The sequence below is a fragment of the Oreochromis niloticus genome, linkage group LG12, assembly GCF_001858045.2.
Source record: "Oreochromis niloticus isolate F11D_XX linkage group LG12, O_niloticus_UMD_NMBU, whole genome shotgun sequence".
Classification (NCBI taxonomy): domain Eukaryota; kingdom Metazoa; phylum Chordata; class Actinopteri; order Cichliformes; family Cichlidae; genus Oreochromis; species Oreochromis niloticus.
In genome coordinates this window covers 9,386,450-9,403,301 of record NC_031977.2, presented here as the reverse complement: position 1 = coordinate 9,403,301, position 16,852 = coordinate 9,386,450, and the positions used below count along the sequence as shown (strand labels likewise).

The following is a 16,852-nucleotide window of genomic DNA, read 5'->3' as shown; positions in this document are numbered from 1 at the left end:
AGAAATAACCCACAGACTGATAAAGAAACAAGTCGTGTTTTGGTTTTATTCCCCTGAACTCAGAGTGCTAGCTAATCTCTCTGCTTTCTGTATCCTGCTCTGAGTTCATGCTTTTTAATATTTAAAACAAATCCAGAGACATGGAAGCTTCTCTTCAAGCTCAACAAGTGATGCGGTGTTAGAGGCAAAAGGGACGGCTCGTTGTCAAACATGAATGTATGGTGACGGATATGGGGGCGATACCAGAAACTGTTATTTCAACAACAGGAATATCGGTCTTGCGGATAAAGAAAGCATTTCCTGTCTGGAATTAGTCAACAAATCAAGTTAGGTACTCGACGTGAGCTTCACCAGGCTTAGATTCCACAGCGGTGATGGCTGCTTTTCAATTCCAGAGCTTGCTGATCTGGATGGAGCCTTTGCAGCCCTTATGTTTCCCAGCGTCACGTCTGCCCTGCAGTCATCTAGCCTGCCTGTTAGCCAGTCAGCCACACTCTCTATCTAACTCCACTCTATCCTGATTCAACGGGGGCGAAAAGCTGATTAGCTGGTCAGAGGGTCAACCTCCATTTATTATTTAATGGGTGAGAGCCTGCAAACAGTCAGGCTGGCCGCCGAGGTTAGTGATACATTACACTGACCTGGCCAGAGGAGAGCTGCTCAGGCGAACACAAACATGCTCTCTCATCTACTTCACTATGCCTGAGCCGCCCTCAATCCCCTGCCCCTGACCTTGCTGCTCCCTTTCCAATCACCCATCCTTCCTCCCGTCTCCGGCATTCAGAATGCAGCAGGTGAGAGACTGTTTCATTTTTATGTAAGTTTTCACTGTAGGAGCGGGCCTATTGCTCTGTCTCGCCGAGGCAAGAGGAGGAGGAGGCGGAGGTAGAAGAGACCATAGCTCTTTTATTGACATGCAGCAAACATCAGTGGTGGAACAAAGGCCACTCAGCACCTATTGAGAGAGCAGGCCTGCAGACAGGGTGGTTGATTAGCGATTCGACACAGGGACCTGGACTGTGTAGCACATAATGAGAGCTTAGGGAGCAAGCCATGAGCCAATGGGGGAAGGAGGTAGCGGGCGGGCTGTGGATAGAAAAGGGAAGAGGCAGGGCTCCACCACAAGGAATTGATTTCCTTCAAAAACAGACGGATGTATGAGTAAAAATGCGCCAAAGGAAAAAAAAAGCAAAAAAAAAAAAAAGAGGCAAGGGTAGGGGTACATCCTAAATCCTTAAGCTACAGCAGTGGTAATGTGTTTATATATAAACAGTTAGAGGATAAGCCCTAAATCCACTGCCAAGCTAAATGGTTTATGAATCTTTTTTTGTTTGTTTATTTCTATGTCAATTAACCAAATTGGTCCGACATCCCTGATGAGCAAGAGATCAAAAGTGAGTTAATGCTGCACGTCCAAAAGCTTCTTTCTCCCCGAACATTATAACCTCATCTTCACCTCTCACGTTGCCTCAGAGAGATGTTAGCCGAGATGTGCATCATGGCAGTTTGTGTGTGTGTGTGTTTTTTCTTCTCTTCCCCTACACGCTCTCCTCTTCCTTTGTTCCACTGGTCTAATCCAGTATGTGTGGGCCGGTAAGTTTAATGGAAACAATTTATTAAGTCCGGCTTAAAATGCCATCTGCAGCTAAGCCTCCCAAAGCCGCTAAGCTCCTGGTTTCGCCCCAGAGCTTGCTGTGTTCACGCTTACTGTAATGCTCTGTTTAAAATGAGCACAACGGGTCAAAATTAATCAGGATTACAAGGGCACAAATCCACTTCAGAAATGGGTTTTCTACCAATCTTTCGCCTGCTATCCCAAGATGCCCCAGGTTTCTCTGGTGGATGGCACACAGCGTGGGTTTACAATCACTCTGTGGCAGGTAGCATCTAGCTAAGACAACAAGGCATCAGTGAAAACTAGGAAGCAATCAAAGAAGGTACATAAACTATACTTACTGCTCTAAAACCCACAGATGCTACATTCAGCACAGTCGGTGCACATTCCTGAGTGTTCCTCTCAGATATTTCTAGCTGCTGACAGCTAGGTGATAACTCCCCGGCACATCCATAGGCCCGGCATTGTGAAATGTCACGAGAAGGCCTACCAGTGAGGTGTTTATCTGTGCTCTGTGGAGGTGCCCTGCGAATGCTCAGCAGCTACATTTAGATTCTCATTTGCCTTCAAGCAAGCGACAACGGTAAACTATGACCTGCGATTCAATAAGAGTAGCCCTGAGTGGAGAACGAGTTCTTTTACTTAAACATGCCATCCTCCAGGAAATCAATAATTTGCAGGAGGTTTAAGACAGCAAATAAACAAAAACCAATAACTGTTAGATAATGCTTGACCTCTGCTGTACCTTCCTACATCATAACCACCAACACAGGCAGACATTCAGTGCAACTTTTTGCTAGCTCTTGGGTAACAACACCCAAAGAGAATTGCAGTGTGTGCTCTGTTATTACAGATACTATTCGCTCGTGCTATTACCAGTAGTGTCAGCTTACATCTATAACAGGTTGTCAACATGCTAGAAATGCAAAGATGATGAAAAGTAAATATGAGGGAAAGACAGCGAGGGTGTCTGGGTTTTGCCCAAAACCCTGTTCTGTGTGCATAATTACAGTGCTCTGCCATCAGTGATTACAATGTTGGTCTTTCCTCTCCTCTATTAACCCTGAACCATTTCATTAACATGACAGACTCTGGGCCTGTGTACAATTTGGAGTTAACCTCAACTGTTTGTACACGTAATCGCAAAATAAAGTTCAGAAAGGAGCATGAGACTGAATAGCGAGGAAGAGGTGAAAGTAAGAGAAACACTCATTATCTAGCAATTTGTGGAAGCCAAACATCATCACAGCATTACATATTTATGTGTGCCATAATGTTTCTGTGTGTGTATGCCTGAGTGTGGTTGCGTGCACACACAAAGCTGTCTGAGAGTCTTCCAGCCAACAGCTCGACAGGCCTGGTGATCAGTCCCATAGGATCGTGAGCGAGACGGGTAATGGGACACATACTCTCCATTCTAAACCAGAGGAAAACAGCCTGTGGGCTGCTTTGTATTACACACACATTATATGTACACAGAGGAAAAACCAGTCTAGGTCGGAAACAAACACTGTCCTAGAATCCATTACAGCTGGACAACAACACTGGAATGGGCGATGAGGCTGGCTGGCAGCTCTGCAATTTTAGTGTGATAACTTCTTCCTCATTGTCACCAAATCACTTCATCAAACTGCTGAATTTCTCTGTCGTCTCACCCTTTCTAACCTCTAATTCTAATCTGGTGTCCTTCGTTTCCATCGCCCAAACAGAATCTGGTTGATCTGTGTGATAATCAGGAGGCTCTGATTGGATTGTCGGGATGTAATTCCGTGGACCTAATCCTCAGCCCTGTGTGAACATTAGCCAGATCCACAGAGGTCTTTCTACACTGGCTAAAACAGAAAATACCAACTACGCATGTGCCTGTGCAGTTCTATAGGGTAGAGTCTGCTTATATGCAGCCATGTTCTGCATAAACATAAAAGTAAGTCAACACCCTGAGAGCTGACAACAGCCGTATTTCAACAGCCTGGTGGGGAACAGTCGTTGTTTGATGTGGTCTAGTTGTTTTCTAAACCATGCAAGTCTGGAAGTCATTGTCATTGTGAATGCTGGTTTCTTAAGGCCAGTGCTGGTCACAGGTCATCTACATCACACAGTCTGCAAGCCTGGTTTGTCTCCCTGCTGTCAGCCATGCTTTTCCACTCAGCAGTCAAAGCTACTGTGCTAAAGAAAGCAACGGATCACTTTTGTTACATTACATCCTTACAGCAAAAGATCTTTTAATACATTTTCAACAATATAACAATATCAACAAATATATGTATGCATCCCTTTTGACATTTCTTTCCGTCACATTCTAATACACAAATCTTATTGTTGAGTCTGCAGACATGCCCCTCTCCAAAACCCACCTTATATTTTGCACTGTTTTAAAGCTCCACCTCCCTCCCCCTCAGTCTGTGTTAATGGGACTCCTTCCTGGTTCTTGCCCTGAGGGAACACGGTCTGCATGCTGCTATCTGTCAAAAGCACCTCTTCTCTACCAGGACGGTGTTGGTGCCTAATTTACAACTACTCCTACACATTTCCACTGACCCCCCCCCAAAAAAAACTGGTGCCGATGCAAAAAAGTTGGCATCAGCAGAGAATTTCTGGCACCAAATTCTGAACACTGACACTAGTGTCTGGTCTGTGTGAAGCGTTACTGTAACTTCCTGTTGCAAGGCAGATCTGGCTTCTCACTGTTAGCAGGACAACATTGGTGGATGTGATGTAGGGTTGGCTGATCATGCTGCTCCTCTACTGCCTGCCCCTCTGCGTTTTTCTCTGCTCTGACCTGTCGAACAGGATTGGGTGATTTGACTGGGCTGGCTCTTGGCCAAACCTACACTGTACTACTGGTTTTTTCTGTTTTTTGTTTTTTTTTGGCCAATTTATTGGATTGTCAACTTGATAGACTTTACACTGAACTTGTAACAATAACAACATCACAACACGATGTCTCATTCCTTTTTGTTGTGCTGAAGTAGACTGAACATTTATTTGGTATCTGTTTTGTAAATGGTGAATGTTCAGTAATGTGCAACAGAGGAAGTCTGTATTTCCATGTTGGATCAATTTGTGAGCTAACAAGCTAAGTCGAAGCCTTTGCTAGGTATGCTGCTTGCTACTTTGTGTCCAACATGATCACATGTTACAGTATCTGCAGGCTCATCATTTAGTTACATGTTACTAAATGGGGCTGAAAGCACTCGTGCATCTGATTGGTTCATTTTTCTGTTATTTCAGGTGTGTTGGGGAGCAAGCACCTAAAATGACATGTATTCACCACACACACTGCACCATTACATGTGTTAAATATAGAGGTGCTTCTGTGCTTGCATAGTTTCTGTATGACCTGCCAAATATACACAGCATGTCACTAGATGCATGAAACCACACAAATGCAAAAACTGCATCAAATCATGCATGCTCATCCTGTGCAAAAGCAAAGGACTTGTAATCCATACATGTGCATATGGATGCACACACACTGAATTTGTGCTGTCTGGGGGGCTGACAAAGCTCTTTCTCCCTTTTTCCTTTGGCATCCATTATGGTCCAGGCCTGCTGTCAGAGAGCTTGTATTGCCTGAGGGGAAGTTCCCATTTGTGGGAGCATGTGGCAGAGAGGCTCTAAATCCCCTCTAATGAACCAATATGTAGGAAGGCTAAGCCTTTGGCTAGGTCGTCCAAGAAACGCCACTCTGCGCCCTGGCAAAAATGTATGCATATGTAGTCACCAGACCTTGTTTATGTCTGCTGACATTTAAATCTGAATGGGAGCTGCAGGATTAGAACTGGTGATGCGTATGAATGAGGAGGAACGACTGCGGTGAAACAGGAAAAGCAGAGCGGGCTTACCTTTGGGTGTGGTAGGGGAAAAGAGCTTCTCCGATCCTACATCAGACACCTGTAAAAAAACAAAAAGGACAGCAGACCTTTAGTGGATTTGTCTCATTAGCTGGGAAGCGAGCACAGATATATACTTTTGTTTTTTCAGTAAAAGGCTTATCCAGCCACAAATGTGGTCATAAGTGCTTAGAAGTAAAGTTCAGCTCCCACACACAGCATTACGCAGTCAATCAACGGGCTTCAATCAGCCAGTGCAAAGAACTCCCTCTGTACCAAGTGGTCCTAGTCTGTTTTTTTCCTGACGAGGAAACATTAGGTGGCACTGTTGTGCCACCTGAAATCCCTTAAAAGAAATGCTGTCAAAGACAGCAGAGACAGAGGAAGTCAGAAGATGGCTATGCAGCGTTACGAACACAAAGGCTCCAGCACCCTCAGAAGTCATATTTCATTTTGTATTATTTTTCAAGAAACTTACATATCTCACGAATAGAATAAGATATGTCTTAACTTCTCTCATTTAATATCAACGACAGTATCAGCTTATATTGGAAATAAAGTGATGACCAATTTACAGACGTGGCTAATGCAAATGACACTGAGCAGCAGACATGGTTGTCTATAGAAAAATGGTGCTTGGACATGAAGAAGAAAGCCATCTGTAGTACATTAAACACAGAAGGATACTTTGCTCTTGGATTCAGAACACCTAATAAAAGTAACATCAGCTATTTCTGCAGAAAACATGCCGACTGACCATACAGCAAGTCAAAACAGCAGCAAAGCCACATTGTTCAAAAACACTGTCTGCGTGCTTGGAAGATGGCATTAACCATGAAAACCCTCGGCCTGTAACAGCAGCCCATATAGGGGCTTTGTTTAAAGCCACTATTTCCCTTTGCTTTAGCTGCTCTCATCTGGGATCTGCCGACTTGTAAAAAGCTGCAAAAGCTGAACATATGTTCCACCCAAAGGGCCCGAGTGTCCTTAACTGCCATGCTTGTATTTTATGCGGCACAAAGGGAGCATATGTAAAGAATGAACAGTGAATCAGAGTGAGTACAAGAGAGACAGAGACAGAAAGAGAAAGCAAATGATTTTGTAAACACAGATGGCTGTCCTTGGCATCCCTGTTAGTACTTCACAAGTGTTTTGAGGACATCCTCTTCTTTCCAAGATCTCCCAATTTCTCCTCGGCTGCCACTGTGTTACTGTTCAGAACAATGTTTGTATGTCTGCGCTTGATGCCTCAGCTCAACACTATCAACAAAATGCAGGTATTGAACCTACAGGGAAGATGCCACAAAGTGCCTCTGAACGATTGCATCTGCCAGACACATTTCAAGTGATTAAACAACACAAGATTTGCTCTAAGCCACTGATGTTATGTCAGCACTATTAGGCTTGAATCGAGGACACATTAGGCATTTATTAAATTCTTCAACACCTCAGCGACAATTAGACAGCGACAAAGCAATTTCTAACTGTCTCAGTTACGCTAATAATTAACTGCAGCGCTTATAGGAAGACAACTAGTGAGTTTTAGGTAGTTCAATAACCTCAAGCAGACGTTGTAAGAAAAGGTCAATAACAGCTCTTCAGTCTCAGTGGGCGGAACATTCAAAAGAGGGCGAACACTCAGCTGAACTGCAATATTTCCTGTTTCCTCTTACAGTAGACAAGGTGAAAGACTATAGAGGAAAGACAGAGTGTTGTGCATTGCCCTCTTTCAGTCTCCCAGAACCAGGGCGCCAGCCTACAACACAGGCTCTTTGTTAGCTTTGGACGACATTAAACGCTCCAGTACCAAGCCTCAGCGCTGCAACAGCACAACCTCAGCCTTGAATCACTGCCCTGGAGGCCCTGGAAGAAAAATATGGGCTCAGAGTGAAACGAAGCTTGTCAAATGGACACGGGAGTTGGCTCGAGGACTCGCTTAGTGTGGCACAGGGTCACAAAACCAGAAAAGACAGGGTAGGTAATGCCATAACTCGGTGTAACAGTTGAAGCAATTGTTATGACCAGAGTGGTTCTCCAGACAGCTAGACAGACATAACACGTTCATGAGAAAGAGAACAGAAAACGCTTGTTCTTCACGTGCCAAGATCTCCTTATTCCTAATCTGGCTGTTTTCACTGTGCAGTGAGCTGTTTTATAGTCCAAATGTATTCCAAGTAACATCAACAACCAATATTTAGACTTTAATGCTGTGTTTTGCACCTGCCAAGTCTGCATGAGTCTGTTGTATAATCCACAATTACAAGGCCGGCTTGCAAAAAGCACTTCTTAAAAAGGCATGTCGAAGCAGAGCCCTGATGCTGCTAGCTGTTGTTTTTGCAGAACTTTCTGGGTTTTGCTGGTCACGTTGACATTTTTTCACGGGGCTGTGCTGCTGGCAGTCTGAGTTGCCTGCGGTTGTGGTGTACAGAGGTCATGTATAACAAATTCTTCACACTCTCTTTGTTGAGGCAACACTGGGTGCCATTAAAAACAGATGGAGAAAGATGAGACAGAGGGGAAATATATATAGAGGGAGAATGGGAGAGACAATGAAAAAAAGAAAGAAAGAAGAGCAAAGGCCAGGTTTTCCAAAGGAAACGGGGAAATTTAACCATTTAAAAAATAATGGGGGAAATTCAAGCCACATTGCCTGGGAGCTAAAAGCCCTTGGAGCGGGCCGCAGGAAGCCTGACCTTTGTGGGGACCGTCTGCTATTTGAGCCTCGGGCTTCAGGGGCCTGGCCTCCTCTCTGGAGGGCCGTCAGCAGGCCTCAGCTTTCCTACCCTATTCTATTCATTAGCCATGCTTTATGATTCAGCTTCCTCTGAGCCACACAAGAGCTCCCTGAGGAAAGAGACTGCTGGAGAGATGGAGAAAAAAGGGAGTGAAACTCAGGGAGGGAGGGGGTAAGCAAGAAGGAGGTCATAGGGCCCAGCCAGGGCCCAGCTCTCAGCAGCTGTGAAATCCTCCCGTTTCCTCGGCAGGCGTAAAAAGGAACAAGAGGGAGAAGAAAAAGAAGGAGTCCAGGGAGGGAGCTTGGCCAGTAAACCCACCATCAGAGTGCTAACTCCCTAAAGAGCCACATGGAGAACCATAATTCCCAGATTTAGGGAACGCCAAATTACAAATTACTCTGCTGTTTGTTTTAAAAAGTCCCCAACTTCCCCGAACACCAGTGACTTATTGACTGCATAAATCTCCAGATAATTGCAGAGTAGCGGAAGGAGAGCAGAGGCATAGCAAACCTTGCTAGGAGTAAAAGTGAGACATTTACTGCAAAGCCAAACGCATTTGCTTTCACAGCAAAGAAGCGAGGAGGAATAATCTTTGAAAATGTTCCATGTCCACGCTCCTTTTACTTAAAAACACAGCAAGCTAATTAATTTGGAAAATCTGAAACGAGCATAATTGCACTCTTTTTGTGTTGAAACGCTTCCCTGCTTAATTTTTCGCACAATGGGCCAACTGAGCGAGGCAACGTGGGCAGTGAGGGAGGGCAGTATAATCAACTGAACGACCTTGAGGCATAAATTTATGAAAAGCATTGATCAGTTAAGGCTGTAATTTCACTGAGACAGGAAGGTCAGCAATTACCCAGATTCAATTAACCTCATTTAGTAAAGACTGCTGAGAGACCAGTTTCTCTCCCCCATCCACCAGACACCACCCCCCCTCGTACTTTTTATCAAACGATCCCTCGGCCTGCAGCTACCTTTGATCCTACAGCTGCTGTTGTGTGCCCTGCACTCCTTGGAGCCAGCCATGTCCACACAGGGTGAAATCTTACAGCCAAAGGTTAGATAAACCTAGACTAAATCCAAGCAAATTCCTAATATGGGCTCCTCCTGTTCTGTTCTTATGAAGGAGGTGCAACCCTTCCCCTCCCTGCAGAGAAATAATTTTTAAACAAGCTGGCAGAGCTATCACAACAGCTGTGGTGTGAAAACAAAGAAACCTGTTAGTAGGCTTTGTGGTGGGCTCACGCCTGTAAAGACTATAATTACAATTTAGTTCTGAGTCATTTGGCACGTACTATGTTCTTGACAGACCGTCGTAGGACAAGCACAGAGGTGGCTAATCTAAACACGTATATATACTCCAAACAAGTTCGCAAAATGACATTTTTCTTAATTGAAAAGGTGACTGTTGTAATTTGATTGACAGCTCAATAACAGAGAAACAATTTAATGGGCAGCGCAACAAGACGATCACCTGAGCAAGCTGACGCGTACAGGAATACCATGGATACCAACTGAGCATGTGCCTGTGCTGCAGCTAGCAGGAATGTTGTCCTACATAATCATGGGTAATAGAGCGGAGGAAACAAACACAGCACATTATTGTCCATGCTCCCCTGACTGGAAGGATGAGTGGGTCAAATGTCTTAGTGGAGGCAAAGACACTTGATGTTCCAGTGTAGGAGTACACAGCTGCTTTGTGCTGCATTGATGTGACGTGCCACTGAAAGACCTATCGGCTAGCATAAAAGTGAACAGGAAGCCCAGCTACCCCAAGAAGTGAAGTGGGCAAAAAGGACGTGTATCCTGAGATGGACGATCAGGCTCTCAATTACCCTGGCTGAACCTGTCTGACCGTGAATCCACACTTACTGCGCCCCCCTCCAGCACCCACACCCACGTACACACAGTGTTAATTTGCTTCACTGCTTGGTGTTTCATCAATGTCAAATTCCTCCTTCACTGCCCTCTCTTCCAATTTTCCATTCACTGTCACCTGAAGCTCTGTGTCTCCTTTCAAAATACAGGTCCATGTTTTGTCCTTGTCGTTGTTGTTGATTTTGGAGATGGCCACCTGTGTTACTGTTTTAACACGCAATTACAGTACAGTAATATGAAACCCTTACAAATATATAATATACATATATATATATATATACATAACACAATGTGGAACACCTACATTGAGAAGTGTATCTGTACAAAAACAACAAAAACACACAAATCAGACACAATAAGGGGTCCGTTTTTCTGTTCATATGGGAGTAGCGTAGTGCTTCAATTAAGACTGCTATCAGCACCCACTCAGGGTCCTCAGTTACTGCCACCTTTTCACCCTAGACATCCGCTAATGCTACCTTTGCAATAAATGCCGCATTAGACATGCACAGTGGGCCTACAGCTCCCTGGCTGCAATGGGAGACACCAAATTAATTATCTCCCCTGCATTTGTCCTCGCGCTGTTCCAGAAACTTAATGACCTCCCGAGCGGTCGTTTATTATAAGTCGTAGCGATGCTTTGCATTCCCTTGGCAGAGAACATCTACCTTACCTTCAATTTCTACCCACCACTCTCACCGCAGCCACCGCCGCCTGCTTGTCAGAACAGGTGTGGGCCAGCAAGACTGCAAACCCCCTGCGAGCATGATGAGATATATGGCGAAGAGAGAAGAAACGTCCCACGCAACTGTCAGCCGACAGATACTCGCCTCAAATGGAGCATCATTAAGATGATAATGAATTCCGTAGTGGCTGTGGAGAATGGAGTGGCCTCCCCTCGCACACACGCAAAACACACGCAAACCTCTTTATGCTTGGCCCCGAGTGCCATTTTCATAGGCACATGTAACATGTGTGTGTCTGTGTGTGTGCGTGTGTGACAGAGAGCCAGGGTTGAAAGCTCCTGCTCCCTCTCCCCCTAGCAACAGAAGCAGGAAAATGAATGCGGAGAGAGCAGGGGGGCTTGGGCTTTGTGTAAAATATTACCCTTCGTCTCACTTACTGCACCCCACACTACCTATCCTCCCTCCCTGGCTGCGTAGCAGTTGCTAGCCCTTATCACGGCTGCCTGTCAGTTTAGTATACAAATTAGCAATCTATCAGGGGAATGCAGAGGTCCGTTTCATCAGTAGGGAGAAGGGAAGAGGCACGCATTGCATTAAAGCCTCTTGCCGCTGTAGACAGGAAGGGTCACAAATCAACGCTGCAGCAGGCCCACAGCCAGCACTAACCAGATAAGGAGAAATGAAGGCAAAGGGATGAGGCATATTTCACTAGAGAAGATCCAGACCTGCTCCAACTAAAGGATGGAGGTGGTGCTGGTGGTGGTGAGGTATAGGAATCGGGGAGGTCACAAATCACTATCTCAACCCCACAGAGTCACAGAAAGGATATGAGAAACAAGTTTGGAATAAAAAGTAGAGAAATTCCATTTATAAAAGTGCCTTCGGTTGATTAACGGCTACAAATTGCAGGAAATTAGGGCTAACACATTCCCACTTTCTCCTGTTAAGTGAACCTGCGCATGTTAATACCAGCAGAGACAAAACAGCTGCTAAGGGCTCTCATTAAGTGGCATAATGCAATGAGGCACAGTCTAAATTGCAGCAATAAAAGCAGACAGACAAATCATCTCGACCATCGCAATCCATTTAACTCAATTAATGCACAACCAGCATCTGAGCTCAGTGGTTTAAAAGCATGTGCGGTTCGATCACTGGTCAGACTGGGGGTTAAGTTCTGCTTAAAACCGTGGGCACGGGGAAAGAAAGAGATAAGGACAATGGGTGACGTAAAACAAAAGCAGGAGATAGCGATAGTTCTCTTCGGTGCGGCGCAGCTGACTGTGAAAAGAGCGTGGCCTCCTTTCCTTTTTAATGTCAGAATGTGTGCCAGCAGCGATAAGAACCCCAGGTAATCTCCCAGCGGAATCAGGGGGCTGTTCGTCATTACTCCCTGGCCCTGATATGGATCTGAGCACCTGATGACTTCTCTTGGCTCTCCCGGCTTCTCGGCAGCAGAGATGGCAGATAGCCCTTTAAGACACGGCTCACTGCTCCCTGATTGGCTGGTCAACAGCCACAACCAAATCCTGGCTCCCTCTGGGCGGCTGCGAGAAGGTATGATAGGAAAGGACACGGAAACTCACTCTCCCCATATCCACATCATCCCTTTGTTGTAAAGCCTTTACACCATTGTCAGCGTGGGTGGTGGAAAGTAAAAAAGCCTTTCTGGATGTTATTGTCTGAGAGGCAGGATAACAGACAGGCGGATTATTTCAAAAACAGCTTTCTCCAGAGCTCTCACAATGCGGCACCGTTGTTGCTGTGGAGAGGATCCTGGAGGAGATAATAATAATATTCCTAGTCAGAGCCTTTGCTGCAGTAGAGCTGCCTTCTAACAGAGAGATACACATCATTCTGACTGGCCCGCCGTGACATAATCGCCCTGCGGAGAGCTGCAGGCAAGCTTGGTAGGCAAACCACCTCTCACTGCAGCTTGTTAAGAGAAAGGTGGCTTTAAGCACTGCTCAATAGAAACTCCTATTGAACTCTTTTTTTTTTCGCTCCATCTGAACAATGTCTAGGTGAGTCATAGCACACCTCGGGCTACACAAGTTACATTCTTCCTTTTTCCCTCCCTCTTAAGATTGCAGTGCGCTTTTGACTCGAATTTGCTAAGAGGAAAAAAAACAAACTCGGCAGGATCTTAAATAATGCAGCGATAAAAAAGCTGTGACCCTTTCCATTGCCTCAACCCACACATGGTGAATTTCTTCTGCAGCAAAAGACAGCACCACAGAAAAGAATAAAAGGCAGCGCTGGCACTACATGTAAATGTGTGGTAGGCATTGGTTTGCTCCTCTGGGCACGGACACCTTTAATGAGAGGAAAAAATGCGCAGCAAAAGGCAGATCTCAGTCGTACTATGCCAGTGATTTTGACTAATATGAATCACCTCCCATCTAACACAAATAAATATTGTTCTAATACCAGTGGGAGTGTAATGCCGACTCTCGGCTAGGAAAACTATGGGGGATCTAGGCTCCGCTCGCCAGCCTCTATGCTGCATCCCACAGAGCTTCCTTAACCCTACACTGTTAACGTGCTATATGCTTGTGACCCTGTGACCTTTTACCACGACACTTACAGCTCCTGACCTCACAATTCAGTGTCTTGCAGAGGGGTTTGATAACAGCGCCTCGCTCATAAAAGAGAATTTTGAAATGTATCTCGACATCGTTCTCATGTCATCTGCCACCATGAAAGCTGACCGGGGTCGGGATCAGGATCAATACAACCACTTGCCCTGCAGGGGATGAAGTGGGAGTGGGGCAGGGCAGGGGACAGCAAGTGGAAAACTCTACCGTCTCACTTTAAGGCACACTATCTTCCCAAGCTAGCACAAACAAACATGCTATGCGCTATATAAAGTAGTCTCAGGCCACCAAAGCCCCCAGGTCATATTGGAAGGGGATGTGGCAAGTTAAGTGGAATTTACTTCTGATGCAGACATCGGGCCTCAGGTTTCAGGCAGATGTAACCCAAGCTTTTCCCTGAGGCTTTACCAAAGGGAGGGACAGGACACCTAACGCCCAGGCAGTCACCTTCAGAAATGCCTTCACCGCTCAGCTGCCCTTATGAAGGGAGGAGAATGCCATTGGTGTCTGTTAAGGGTTAAAGTGACTTTTGACAATGGACAGACTTTAATTTCATTAGCAAACAAAGAGAGGTGAAGCTGCTATTGGATTTTTTTCCCCTAGAATTTACCATCTAGTATATAAGCAGTAGATGAGGTTTGTTGTTACTGGACTGCTGTGTTCTGAGGATATAAGGGGAATTTAATATAGCACACAGTACACCCACTGCTTTGTCACAGCCCTGAATCTTTTATACTTTGATGTTGCCGGTTTTTTTTAAACACCACTACTTCTTAAACGTATACAGGCTTTTGATTCAGGCGTCTCCTGAGTCTTTATTATGGAAAAGTGTGGGCCTAAACTAAGCTATAAATTCTCTGCCCTCCCTTACATCTCTTTCATGACATGGCATAGCGCTCGAGCTTTTCTGTCACCAACAGTCCAGATGTGTGACTTAATGTGGGGATGGTGGGAGTGTATAAATAACCATCATGACATATCAGTGGGACATGCCAGGAGCTTTGCTGTGGAAGGGAAGAAATGATGGAGGAGGTGCCGAGTGAACTGTGTACCATTTGAGAATCCAGCAAAAGCTAGTTTAACACCAACGCGACAACTGCAGAGATCTTGTGGGAGAGCTTATGGCTTTAAACTTGACACTTGCTGTGTAACAGCGTTTGAACACACCACACTCTGAGGCGACCTTGACAACGATCGTGTTTGTGGTGGTTTTTAATTTCAGTTATTGTTGCTTACTGTATGTGAAGTGATAATGATGTGCATTGATTTATGGTCATTGTGGGTTATACTGTCATGTCCAGACCAATAACAGCCCATCAATACTCGACACAAGGTCAGCTTTATTAACCTTATGATTCAGTTCAATTCCACTTTTATTTATATAGCACCAATTCACAGTAGCAGTCTTCTGACGGCACCCTTCTACAGTCAGTTAATTACTAGGAACTCACCACCGGCTGTATTTGAATTAACTGCACAATGATACAATGCTAACATTTTGTAATTGTCTGCTCTTTTAGGAGCCTTGGAGAACTCTGTGTAAATCCCAGATTTATTAATCTCCAAGTAAGGCATGGCACCAGAGGATAGAAGGATTTGATCTAGAATCTGAATATAAACTCCTGGACAGAAGAGAAAAAAAGGCAGGGCGAGGAACATGCATTCAAATTTGTTTGCACCGCTGGAACAGATTTATGAGCAGTCACTGAAGACAAGGCTGCTAAACATCATTGGCCATGCCAAGTGTACGCAGAGCATCATTTGCTCTGGATTAAAATATAATGAAGCAAGTGAATGCAACTTTGTCTTACATGCAACTCCTTAAATTATTCAAGTGCAAAAAAAAAAAAAAAACAACAGGCAAAGAATGTTCCCCTGAGCCCTGATACCCTTTTCTAGGCTTGTTCGTGATGGCGACGATGAATATCTTAGTGCTTCTTAAAAGCTTTGTTTTCCTTGTGTATGACTGGAAAAAAAAGATTTGTATAAAAGGATACCATGTTAAATGCAGAGGCCAGGCATTTTCACTTCCAGTGTTTGCTCCAGTGACATTATTGAAGTGTGTTTTCTTAGTGCACTGAATTGATTTTTAATTTTTTGCAGTGTATGAGAAGAAGCAAGGTTTAACAGGTCATTACCACAGTGCTGGATCGCTTTAACAAACCAGTCTGATGTCAATAAAACAAACCTGACGATCACACTGTAAAATGCCTCTTCAATGTCAAGTTGTCTGCACTTACAAAAGGAAGCCTCTTCTAGTTTAAGCTGTGCAAAACCTTTTATTATCTTTAAAAACTTGTTTGTTTTTTTCCTCCCGTAATTCTATGGCAACCCTCTATTTCCTTCGACTTACTTTCAACATCTGCATGTCCAGAAGCACTCAGCCTGGCTCAGGTGCCTTCTGCCTGTATTTGATTAAGAGATATGCAAACAGATGAAGTCAAGGCACCAGCTTGTGTGTTTAAGCAGCCTTTTCTCACATTTGAGAGAATCCTTGGATTAGCTGGTCCAGGCTCCTAGGCCTTTATACTGAATGCTATTCATTCAGCAGAGAAGAAGAAAAAAAAACGGTGTTTGCATTTCATGTCTGTCAGCGGTAAAGATGCATGTGGTTGAACTGTAGAAGCCAACGTAAACAGAGATGCAATTGAATGTGAACATAATAGCCAGAAGAAGCCAGATGACACACTGAGCAGGAAAGAAAAAAAAACATAAGCACATCTTTTTCTTGCACTTCTGTGTCAAGAGATTGAGTCAAAGCTTTGAGACTGGGCAAAGTAGGAAGATGAGGGATGTGGGGTGTTATCTCAAGTCACGCCTGACACACGCTGTTCTTGTTACTTCCCATCACACTCATTGCCATTGTTAAAGAAACACAGGCTGTTGCAGGTGCACACGGGTGCCAGCCACATTTAGTGTTTCCAGTCTTTATCCTATCACTGCTCCTCCAAGTACAGGAGAGAGTGAAGTAAAGCTATAGCAGTTATTGAAGACAACTCTCCAAGTGCTGTATAAGGCAATATGAGATTCCCAAAATATGTTAATCCATGTTTAATGACACATTGATCTTTAAAAAGTTAAGTGCATCAAAAAGCAGTCCACCTAGGGGAAACACTGGTTTGTAGTGCTGAAGTTTTTTAAACATGCTCAGGTGCATTGCCACAGGGGCTCCCAACTGGCCTTGTGAACCTGCATGGCATCTCGTGCCACCCAACAACATGTAATTGGAGACTTAGCACGCTCTGTTGCACACCTGTAACGGGTCTCTGAACACTGAGATCCTTGCCCAGGTCGTCACCCACATCCAAGGCTGACAGGAGCCTGGCAGGAAGCCAGTGTAAGGAGGCAAGATCTTCTGGTACGCTGCCCTGGAAACCACCGCAGATCGATACCTCCACACACAATTAGAGAGGCTAAAACAGATGTGCTCACAAGCCTCACTGCTCCATCTACACCATCAACTACTGTGACACCCCTTGTTTCTTATTAAAGGAAAACAAACACACGC

At 44.7% G+C, this 16,852-nt stretch overlaps 1 protein-coding gene across 1 annotated transcript in view; it reads right to left on the bottom strand.

Moving 5' to 3' along the window:
- fbrsl1 (fibrosin-like 1) overlaps nt 1-16,852 on the bottom strand; it is a 276,488-nt gene that overhangs the window by 28,843 nt on the left and 230,793 nt on the right. Inside the window, 1 exon segment of the mRNA XM_025897124.1 lies at nt 5,461-5,509. Within this exon segment, the coding sequence (XP_025752909.1) occupies nt 5,461-5,509 (49 nt within the window).